Genomic DNA, 12,395 nt, shown 5'->3' on the forward strand with positions numbered 1-12,395 from the left:
GTGATTTAAGCAATTTTGAGCGTGGCATGGTTGTTGGTGCCAGACGGGCCGGTCTGAGTATTTCACAATCTGCTCAGTTACTGGGATTTTCACGCACAACCATTTCTAGGGTTTACAAAGAATGGTGTGAAAAGGGAAAAACATCCAGTATGCGGCAGTCCTGTGGGCGAAAATGCCTTGTTGATGCTAGAGGTCAGAGGAGAATGGGCCGACTGATTCAAGCTGATAGAAGAGCAACTTTGACTGAAATAACCACTCGTTACAACCGAGGTATGCAGCAAAGCATTTGTGAAGCCACAACACGCACAACCTTGAGGCGGATGGGCTACAACAGCAGAAGACCCCACCGGGTACCACTCATCTCCACTACAAATAGGAAAAAGAGGCTACAATTTGCACAAGCTCACCAAAATTGGACAGTTGAAGACTGGAAAAATGGTGCCTGGTCTGATGAGTCTCGATTTCTGTTGAGACTTTCAAATGGTAGAGTCAGAATTTGGCGTAAACAGAATGAGAACATGGATCCATCATGCCTTGTTACCACTGTGCAGGCTGGTGGTGGTGGTGGTGTAGGTGTAATGGTGTGGGGGATGTTTTCTTGGCACACTTTAGGCCCCTTAGTGCCAATTGGGCATTGTTTAAATGCCACGGGCTACCTGAGCATTGTTTCTGACCATGTCCATCCCTTCATGACCACCATGTACCCATCCTCTGATGGCTACTTCCAGCAGGATAATGCACCATGTCACAAAGCTCGAATCATTTCAAATTGGTTTCTTGAACATGACAATGAGTTCACTGTACTAAAATGGCCCCCACAGTCACCAGAGCTCAACCCAATAGAGCATCTTTGGGATGTGGTGGAACGGGAGCTTCGTGCCCTGGATGTGCATCTCACAAATCTCCATCAACTGCAAGATGCTATCCTATCAATATGGGCCAACATTTCTAAAGAATGCTTTCAGCACCTTGTTGAATCAATGCCACGTAGAATTAAGGCAGTTCTGAAGCCGAAAGGGGGTCAAACACCGTATTAGTATGGTGGTCCTAATAATCCTTTAGGGGAGTGTATGTGCAGGTTACAGTTTGTCAATTTCATTCCAATATTTTCTGACAATTTTGAAATTTGTAGATTGAAAGCATTCGTTGTGAAAAGCGTAAAGATATGAGACACAGGAGAATGTCCAGTAATGGACAGAAGTGCCTGTTTTGTACTTCTGTAGGTGTAGCATAGTGAAGACGGCAAAACAGAACTTGAATGAATTCTGTGGAAGAAAACGTAATTATCCGTTTTTCAGAGCAGAGTTGTCTGCATGACATTATAGCTGAACTTCACTGTAACAGTATACAGAAGGGCCGTTTTTGGAGAATAATTAACACAATTCTGTTTAAAGATGTCCCCACATTGAAACCAATACACAAATGACAGTAATGTATTTCTCCCATACCTGTAAATGAGAGCTACTGGTTCCTTTACATTTCATTTGTAGTAAGTCTAGGAGGCAAGCATTTAACAGATAAATGAACAGACTGGTAAATTCTGCATATGCTGTACAATGTGCCTTTTCATCATAGCTTTTTTGTGTCTGTGTGTGTGTGGGGGAGGGAATGCAATACTAAAGTGTAAAAAAATCTTCCTGTTACTCCATAAATAGTTTAGCATCCTCAGTTCTTTCCTGCATGTGTCCATCTTGCTACATGTGATGTTTGTCTTTGGATTGGGAAGTGTGTAGGTCTTCCTAACAAAAGGGCTATTTAGTTGCCACCTGACTAAAATGCAGGGCATTTAAATATAATATAAAAAGGCAATATGTTATAGAGCGCATCATTCAATAACTAAGTATTATACAAATATGGTGCTTGCATAAAGTTGTAGAGTTAATGTTCCAGATTTTGGTGCTTGAAAATTGGAATGCATCATAGCTGGCATGTCCGACATGAGCAGCAACATACCTCAAAGTGTGGGAAATTAACTGGACTATAAGATTGATGTTTGCCATGTGACAAATAGGAACATGTATAGAGCATTTGTAAGATTTTGAAAAAACTGTCGAGCTCTTTTCTAATATATTTTAGACTACATGTTCATATGATTCTTAGTTACTGAGTAATATTTTTGAATGACCATTAGTTTTACCTTTTGCTCAACTGAGAGCAGGCCATAGTTTCTGTTTCCATGTGTATCTGTATTAGGGCAATCAAGAGGGAAAATGTAGGTGGGTCCTAGCAGATTTACCATGAACTGGTTGCAAGGCCTGTTATTTTCAAGACTCGGTGTTTGTTCCTCGCTCTGTAAAGGGATATTCTGAGTGCACTTTGGCAGTTAGTTTAGGGCAGGTGTGCTCGAGGTGCTGCATAGCCATCTCTTTATCATTCACTGTTACGTAGTGGAAGGTCACACTGTGGCATTGCCGTCATCGAGATGATAAAATTGCTAAGTGCTCTGTAGTCATTTAAATTTTCTATTAATTTTCCAAACAATATGATAATAGCTTAAGGAAATCGGCTTATTTAGATTGGAGGTAATTGAGATGCAGAAGATTATTACCAAACAGAAAGGCTGACGCCTAATTCCCTGCAGTCCATATTTATATTAGTCTTGCAAGAGAGAAATGCGGCTCATCTCTGAATAGGTGGCTGAAAGCTGGCTTTTATCACTCACTCTGCTGCTTTGTCTGCAATAACAAATACAGTATTTTACTTCTGCCTAGATAATGAAGGCTTCACTGGGGGGCTGAACCCACTCTGCTCACTCTGAATGATTAGCATATACTAAAGCTTTAGGGAGATCTCTTCTGACTCCCTAATCACACAGTTTTGTGGCTTAATGAGTATGAAGGAAGAGTGCGTTAAAATCCTCTAATAAAGTTTGAGCGACAAGCTCAGAGGTGCATAAATTGCTCAATGGCTTCCCCAGTTAACAGTTACTTTAATAACTCTTGTTAGCTATCAAAACTGGCTGATCACTAAAGTTTAAATTGTTGCACAGAGAGGGTTTTTACTAACAAGTAACAGTTCCATAGGCTGGCTGACCTAGTTATCTTCTTTTCAAGTCTCTCACATGATGCTGTCTTCATTCATTATCATGGCTACCCCACACATTGACGTGGATAATTTTTGGCCAAACTGGATGTAGACAGCCGTGCTTAATAATTATTTTTTGAAATCGTGAGTTTGTATCATAGAGTTTATACTCCTTGGCAATAGTTCTTGCATCCAAATTAAAAGATTTGAATGACAAATTGAAATGAGTGAAGCACTTGGGTTTTTCCAATTCCTTTTTTAATAGTATTACTTGTTTACATTAGACTTCCTGATTTTCCTGCATGTGATCTGAGAATTTAAAATGTACATGCAGTGCATCCGGAAAGTATTCACAGCGCATCACTTTCACCACATTTTGTTACATTGCAGCCTTATTCCAAAATGGATTCAATTCATTTTTTTCCTCAGAATTCTACACACAACACCCCATAATGACAACGTGAAAAAAGTTTACTTGACGTTTTTGCAAATTTATTTAAAATTAAAAAACTGAGAAATCACATGTACGTAAGTATTCACAGCCTTTGCCATGAAGCTCCAAATTGAGCTCAGGTGCATCCTGTTTCCCCTGATCATCCTTGAGATGTTTCTGCAGCTTAATTGGAGTCCACCTGTGGTAAATTCAGTTGATTGGACATGATTTGGAAAGGCACACACCTGTCTATAGAAGGTCCCACAGTTGACAGTTCATGTCAGAGCACAAACCAAGCATGAAGTCAAAGGAATTGTCTGTAGACCTCCGAGACAGGATTGTCTCGAGGCACAAATCTGGGGAAGGTTACAGAAAAATTTCTGCTGCTTTGAAGGTCCCAATGAGCACAGTGGCCTCCATCATCCATAAGTGGAAGAAGTTCGAAACCACCAGGACTCTTCCTAGAGCTGGCCAGCCATCTAAACTGAGCGATCAGGGGAGAAGGGCCTTAGTCATGGAGGTAACCAAGAACTCGATGGTCACTCTGTCAGAGCTCCAGAGGTCCTCTGTGGAGAGAGGAGAACCTTCCAGAAGGACAACCATCTCTGCAGCAATCCACCAATCAGGCCTGTATGGTAGAGTGGCCAGACGGAAGCTACTCCTTAGTAAAAGGCACATGGCAGCCTGCCTGGAGTTTGCCAAAAGGCACCTGAAGGACTCTCAGACCATGAGAAACAAAATTCTCTGGTCTGATGAGACAAAGATTGAACTCTTTGGTGTGAATGCCAGGCGTCACATTTGGAGGAAACCAGGCACCACTCATCATCAGGCCAATACCATCCCTACAGTGAAGCATGGTGGTGGCAGCATCATGCTGTGGGGATGTTTTTCAGCAGCAGGAACTGGGAGACTAGTCAGGGTAAAGGGAAAGATGACTGCAGCAATGTACAGAGACATCCTGGATGAAAACCTGCTCCAGAGCTCTTGACCTCAGACTGGGGCGACGGTTCATCTTTCAGCAGGACAACGACCCTAAGCACACAGCCAAGATATCAAAGGAGTGGCTTCAGGACAACTCTGTGAATGTCCTTGAGTGGCCCAGCCAGAGCCCAGACTTGAATCCGATTGAACATCTCTGGAGAGATCTTAAAATGGCTGTGCAGCGACGCTTCCCATCCAACCTGATAGAGCTTGAGAGGTACTGCAAAGAGGAATTGGTGAAACTGGCCAAGGATAGGTGTGCCAAGCTTGTGGCATCATATTCAAAAAGACTTGAGGCTGTAATTGCTGCCAAAGGTGCATCGACAAAGTATTGAGCAAAGGCTGTGAATACTTATGTACATGTGATTTCTCAGTTTTTATTTTTAATAAATTTGCAAAACCTCAAGTAAACTTTTTTCTCGTTGTCATTATGGGGTGTCGTGTGTAGAATTCTGAGGAAAAAAATGAATTTAATCCATTTTGGAATGAGGATGTAACATAAGAAAATGTGGAAAAAGTGATGCGCTGTGAATACTTTGCGGATGCACTGTAATTGAAATGATGCCTATCATGATTGTGAATTAGGTGTTCTGGACCAGGCTGTCTTCATATATATATTATTTGTGTATAAATATATATATATATGTATATATGTGTATATATGTGTATATATATATATATATATATATGTGTATATATGTGTATATATATATATATATATATATATATATATATATATATATATATATATATATATATATATAAATAAAATATGTGTGTTTATATTGTCACAAATAATTGGACCAAGAAGCCAAAGAAAGGTTTGGGGCAGCCACTCTTATATTCTTCCTGGCTGCAAAATGGGTTATACTTTATATTGCACTGATGTGCACAAGTCAGAGTCCAACACAACTCATCAACTGTTTGATGGCTTTAAAGGCCAAAGCAGGATATGATGGCAAAGGGACCAGATCCGGAAGGATTTTCTCCCCCCCCATAGGCTTGGGCCTGGACATGACATTATCAAAAGGGCCGGAGCTGGAAGTGACGTCATCAGAAGGGCCAGGTGGAATTTCCCATAAACGGTCTGCAGGACAGTGATAAAATAAATAATTAAATAAAAAAATATCTATCTGTCTACAGTATCTATCTATCTCATATAGTGCCTTTCATTTCTATCTACCTACCTACCTACCTACTAGGGGGCTTTGCCCCCTGCTCGCTTCACTTGCCAACCCCCTTGGCATGTGTTACACGCTAGCCTCTTTGTGGTTCTGTTGCTCACGTATGGTGATGTGGATTTACAATTTAAACAGATTTTTACCTTCATGGGAATTGTTACATATGCATAATAGAACTAAATATTTTACATTACAGTGAGTAATTAACCATATTAAAAAATAGTAAAACGTAATAATCTGAAAGTAAATTACGTTTCATGTTGCGTTTGAGTTATTCATAGAGTAATATGATTTTGTTCTGTTTGTCTTTGAAATTAACACGCAAATACTTTTTACACTTTTATTGTAAAACGTCAGTAAAAACTAATTTTTAAATAAATTTTCGCCAGTGTCGCATTGAATTTTGATTCTGTGTTTGGACTTTCATCGTGACAACACAACGTGTAACTGCCCATGATTGAATTTCGTTCCTTTCCCTCTATTAAATTAAACGACTTTTTCGAATGTTTGGCTCTAAGATTTGTTAATTGTCTTTGCAAAAGCTACGGGAAACTGTTTAACATTTTAATACGAATGGCATATCAAGATCTCCTTTGTTGTCTCAACGTTATCCCCTGAAAATGTACTACATTACCGTTCTTGGATACATCTTTCTTTCCACAGTAATTTATTTGGTGGAAGACCGCACGGTGTTAACAGTTGTAGATATTCTACATGATATTGTAAGTTGATGTTTTCATCTTCCACAAGATCACCACCAACTGTTTCAGCAGAGTGTGTTGATACGCATTTAACCAATTTGCCGTGTAACCGATCAACATTTTTCATGTTAATTCGTTTGTCTTCATTGTTTCTCGATGCTAGGATTACCTAGCATGTGTACTCATTTTTCTGTTGATAACTCTCCGTGATGAAGTTCTTCAATACGATTTGGACATAATGCATTTTCTTTAATTGGGAACTTAAAGTGAAGAAAACTTTAAAATTTATTTGAGCTGAGAGAGCAGGAACTGTGTCTATCAAAAGTATTCACACGAATGAGAGGTGAGAGTACTGTGTGCGTGGTTGAAAATGGTTGAGAGGAATTTTTATATAATAGAGAGATAAGCTCTCATAGGGGTTAAAGACCATGGGTTGAATGTGTGAGCTCGTGCAGGAAAACTGCTAAAGAAAGAGCTAATAACAATAACGTAGAACAGCATTTGTTAACACAGCTTCTAGTTACTAAGTTGTAGTCGCTGTAAAACATACAACATTCTAAAGAAACCTAAACCGATTCTGTCAGTTGTTGAAACTGGGAATAAACTGTTTCCAAACCAATGGTACTTAGCATCTGACTTAAAATAAATAAAATAATAATGAAAACCTGAGAATACTGTTCTTTTTGGGACAGTCTGCATACCATTGGATATATGCTGTGTAAGTCAAGATTGTTGAGATGTTACTATGTAACCTTCTGTTTATTTTACTTGTGTGCGCCTCTTTCTGAAAAAGGTGGTTATTGGGTTGTTTTATCAAAGCTGTTAGGGTTTTGAGTAGCAGTATGGATCTGCTTTTTTGGCTGTTAGAACAATATGCACTCCACCCAATAATGAGCCAGAGTAAATGATGAAGGGCCATATGAAGTCTTACCACTGCGGTTTCTGTCTTCATCAGAATTTGCAGAAGGCTCTCGAAGTAAAGGAAACCTATGAGGCTGATATGGCTGTAGGAGGCTATGCAGCTCTCATCAACCAGTGCTGTCGGCATGGCAAGGCGGAAGAGGCCCTTAGCCTGAAGCAGGAACTGTAAGTAAAAGGCAACATTTTAACTGTGATATGGACTGTTATTTTAGGTTATGGTACAGAAAAGGTAATGAAAGTGCATTTAACGTGTCAGAAATAATGTGTTGAAGTTGTATAGGTTATTATATAAAGAAAAAAATATATTTACTTGAGTCAAGAGTGTTTGTAAATCATTATAGTTTAATATTCCGTAAAGTGGGACAAACTCAAGTAAAAGTTTTTTAAACGGGAAATTGGATTTTGTTTATAGATTACTTTATAGAGGAGAGGATGATATTAATACACACAATTGAGCCTGCTAGTAACCTAAGTAAGGCAACATCTAAGATTATGATACTTTATAACAGTTTATAGGTACAGTATTTTTTATAGCTTGAACGGGTTAAGGGACTTGCTTACATGTTTAAAGTGAGTCACGGGCAAGGAACCGCCACCCATGGGGCTTAAAGTCCAATGACTTAATAATTGATCTGTCAACACACTTGGGGTTCAAATGAGTTAAGAATTGAGCCAGCACCTGTAGGGTTTAAATTCCAGTGACTTGGCCTCTTCACACTGACTGCCCGTTTATGTTGGCGCCTACTGTTCTGTAAAGGGGGTGTGATGGGTAACAGTCAGTATGGTTGCTCTTGCTAGAAGTAGAGTAATCATGTGCAGATGCTGAAATCTTCCATGTAACGTTCTAGATAGTATCCATCCATTATCTAACCCGCTATATTCTAACTACAGGGTCACGGGGGTCTGCTGGAGCCAATCCCAGCCAACACAGGGCGCAAGGCAGGAAACAAACCCCGGGCAGGGCGCCAGCCCACCGCAGGGCACACACACACACCCACGGGACAATTTAGAATCGCCAATCCACTTAACCTTCATGTCTTTGGACTGTGGGAGGAAACCCACGCAGACACGGGGAGAACATGCGAACTCCACGCAGGGAGGTTCTAGATAGTATCTGAGATCTTTTTGCCTTCCATTTTGGAGATATTAACACTGGCCGGCTTTCACTTGAAATCCCATATTACAATACCAATTGGTTTTCATGTCATCTACTTACCTTGTGTTTTTGCCCCCTATACATTTAATTCAAGCAGATTGTTAATAAGCATAAAGTAGAAGTCTCATGTTTTAGTCAAGAGTGATGCATGTCAATTATGCAGAATTCATTTTAGTATTTTTTTTTTTCCTTTTAATAAAAGAAACTGAACTGTGCAACCTTTGGAGTTCTTCTGGTGTTTTTTTTAAACTGAAGCCCATAATTCCTCTACACTCTGCGCCCGATTTCTTCACCCACTAAGTGATTTCAAATCACTTTGTGTTTCACTTGTGTGATTCTATTTTATATCCACATCCTTTCTGCATGTGTGCCTTTTCATTAAGTGCTTAATTGTAACTGTTACAGCTCAGTTTATATCCATGCTAGTGGCACACCCTGAAAAAGTGGTCCTGTCATGTGACTAAAACTGCATGGAAACCTGACATTGTGAAGCAGGGGTTGGGTGGTGTTTAGATGTTCCCTGGCACTTTTTACAATTAATTTGGACTAATTAAAGTTCAGAGAATTGCATGCAACTTACGGCACCATAATATACTGAGAAGAATTTAAGGCTGTTTACAAAAGTAGCTTTATGGAATAGTTTATATTTGGAACAGCAGCAAAAATGTGCCAAGTCAGAAATGGCATTGCAAATTGAAGAATAATGTAAAGAAGGCAATGGGGATGCAAGGTATTTAAAAAAACACTTTATTAGACTGTTATTGTACGGAAAGGGGTATCAGGTATACAGAATAGTTCGATGTATTATATTTATATGAGTGAAGAGGGAAATCGCATTATTGCATAATTCACCATCTTAATTAAACTGAAAAACCCGATGACCTGACTATGACAGCTGCACCCCTGGTAACCCAAGGCACAGCATTCTTTACGCCAGGACTTTGATTGCAGGCTCATTTACAACAAACAAGTGCTATGGTGTGTCTTTAACTGTTATTTCCTTTCCAGCAACAGGAAGGACTCCTCAGCCACTCTGGATATCAACAAATACCTTTCACTGGTAAAGGTTTTTTCGAAGGATGGCCGGCTTCAGGGTGAGTCTTGTGGCTGATTTTGAAATAATAATTTTAGATGATGTCTGAATAATGTTTTCTGGGGCTGTGCCCTTGTGCGTCTACATAAGTGGAGGGAGTGTTGGTCTTAGGGGTGATGTCTGCCGCGCTTTCCTACTTGACGATTATTCATTGTGTGCCTTGATTCTCATTAAGTATTCCTGTTGCAGTCAACTTTATTATTAAGGATATTTTAAGACAATGTTCTTCTCAGCCGGGAGCACACTAGGGCAGCAATTTAACTTTGTTTACTGATCACATTGTTTAAAACGGACAATAAGTGCAGAACCATTAGGCCCCAGTGCCACAAGCCATGATCTTCAAACAGCAATGTCCTGACCGCATGCCAGCAAGTCGTCCAGCCGTGCAAATGCTCCTGACAGGCTCGGCGCAGTCTTACAACTAATGGCTGGCCCAGCCAAGAGCAGCCCCCATTAGGATGACGCTGGTCACTGCCGTCCTGTTCATGCAGCATAGGCCCTGCACTGTAAGGCTGCCACCCGTAATGACTGCTGGTGGCAGTAAGGCAAACAGCTTCTGAAGGTGGTCTTGTCAAGCGTTGCCTGCGGGAAATTGGGAGGGTAATGGTGGTACGTGGGTGTGGTGTGATGTAGGGTGCCCTGACGCTGTTTGCACAATTTATAATTTCGCAAAAAAAGTAGTTTGTCTGGCACAACTTAGCATCCCAGCTCTCAGAAAGACATAAATATCTTTATTTTATGTCGTCCAGCCCAGTAGCTAAAATGTCCAGCTGACAAAACACAAGCCACAGATTCAGATTCTTGCTACAGACTCTCTGTTTAACTCGGAGTAAGTCACTTGAGTTGCCATCTCTCTAATTATGAAAACACTTGCTCTGTGTATTCATTTTGTAAATCACTTAGGATAAAAGCTTCACTCGAATTTATAAATGTGTATGTTAGAGGCCAGTTAATATTATGACCAGTGTACGATCTCTTTAGTCTTTCATTCATGGATGAAAGGAACAACATCAAAAACCCAGTTGTTGGAGAACTCGTATGGTATGTAAGGATTAAATGGCCATCAGAAAAGCCAGGGATGAGTCAGAAACTTTGGTCATTATTGATGGAGCGTTAGTATTAAGGGCACAAGATATCTCTGATTAAATCCTAACAGAGCCTAGCGTGTGCCAGAGTCATCTGGTCAGGGTACCTGAAAACAAGGTGACAAGGTGACCAGCCAGCTGTGCAGAAGGGACATGTTAGACAGCAGAGCTTTTAAACCCCGAAGGCTACATGTGGCCATGTCAGCCTACTGTCTCTGTGAATTGTTTCTGGCGTAACGCTGGTTACTCTCCTCTTGTTCCTGTTTGTTTTCCTCCCTCCTGTTTGATTTTCCCCCTGAAAGTCCTCAAACAAAAGATGATGTTGATAGTAATTAGTGAAATGAAGCTTGTAATGCAGCCAAAACAAGGACAAGTGTGCTCTCTCAAAAACAAAGACCCAAGATCTCCTCTCTGATTAGTCTTGCAACCCCGGCGCCACTCTACTCAAGAGCACCCCCTGCTGCTGGACTAAGGATGGCACCGCTAGTTTTTATTTTTTTATTTATTTTTTTTTTTAAGTGGCTGGGGGGAAGTCAGTGAACAATTGACTATACCGAAGCTGGTATAATTAGTATCGACAGTGCAAACAGACGCTATCGGTGTCAGGCCATTACTCTGCCTGTAAATACAGTGTAAACACATCTCAATTATCTGGCCTTGTGACAAACCATCTGCTGCAGCCCAGCAGATGTGAGCGCCAAGTGATAATAGCCTCCACTTACTAGAGTCCTGTGGCTCGGGGGCAGCCTGGCACCGGTGAGCTGGGGCAGCACCACCGCCTTCTCCTTGCTGTAATTTGGAGCTGCTGTCGCAGGGAACTGATGAAACAGTGCTATTGTAGGGCTCACTAATTGTAGTCTCGTTCAGAAATGCAAGTAGTAATTAACTTGAAATTGGCATTATATGGCAGCATTTGCATTCCCGCAGGCTTTAAAAGGCTCTTTTAATAGTGCTTTGTTTCCCCCTTTGCTAAACTATCTCGAAAGGCCATTCAGCACCTTCCACTAAGAGGAGCAGAATGGAGGTAGCCGTACATGTTGGGGCTCTTCTTGTAAAACTCAGTAGAACTTCAGTCTCCTTTCAGATCTCTCCTAGTCTGTGTACTGGGAACATCTGCCATACGGAATTTGTCACTTTTCATTGTGTGATACGGGGGGTTGAGGTGCTGCTCAGCCTTTCATATATGGCTATGCATTAATCGTGCCCACAATTCGTATCAAGTTGTGCGTGTACACAATTCTGCAATCAAAAACAGAGTGATTTTTTTTACTTTTATTTTAACACAAAGTTAGTTGCAAGGATAAATGCTTTGCTCCAGTCATCCATACTCTGCAAGAAAGCCAACCAGTCATGAGTCTACCTTGATTATACAGCTAAAGAACAGAAATGAGACATGTCAGTGACAGATCAGTGATATTTACAGGGAAATTGTGGAGTGGTGGCTCTGAGGCTAAGGATCTACACTGGTATCCCGAAGGTTGCCGGTTCAAATCCGCGTCACTGCCAAAAGAGATCCTACTCTGCTGGGCCCTTGAGCAAGACCCTTAACCTGTACAATGGCTGACCCTGCGCTCTGACCCCAAGGGGTATGCGAAAACTAACAAATTCCTAATACAAGAAATTATATAAGGCGAAATAAAGAACAAAAAAAAGATCTTCCTCCTCCTCTTCTCTCAGCTGCTCCTGTTAGGGGTCGCCACTGCGGATCATCTCTTTCCATATCTTTCTGTCCTCTGTATTTTGTTCTGTTACCCCCATCACCTTCACCACATCCATAAACCTTCTCTTAGGCCTTCCTCTTGACTCACAGCTCTTCTCCC

The 12,395-nt window shown here is 40.8% G+C and overlaps 1 protein-coding gene across 1 annotated transcript in view; it reads left to right on the forward strand.

Moving 5' to 3' along the window:
* The window catches only part of lrpprc (leucine-rich pentatricopeptide repeat containing), a 103,704-nt gene that overhangs the window by 55,042 nt on the left and 36,267 nt on the right, over nt 1–12,395 (forward strand). Inside the window, exons 21-22 of the mRNA XM_039738178.1 lie at nt 7,276–7,406; nt 9,406–9,491. Of these exons, the coding sequence (XP_039594112.1) occupies nt 7,276–7,406; nt 9,406–9,491 (217 nt within the window). The remainder of the gene's footprint in view (nt 1–7,275; nt 7,407–9,405; nt 9,492–12,395) is intronic.

The sequence above is a fragment of the Polypterus senegalus genome, chromosome 16, assembly GCF_016835505.1.
Source record: "Polypterus senegalus isolate Bchr_013 chromosome 16, ASM1683550v1, whole genome shotgun sequence".
Lineage (NCBI taxonomy): Eukaryota > Metazoa > Chordata > Cladistia > Polypteriformes > Polypteridae > Polypterus > Polypterus senegalus.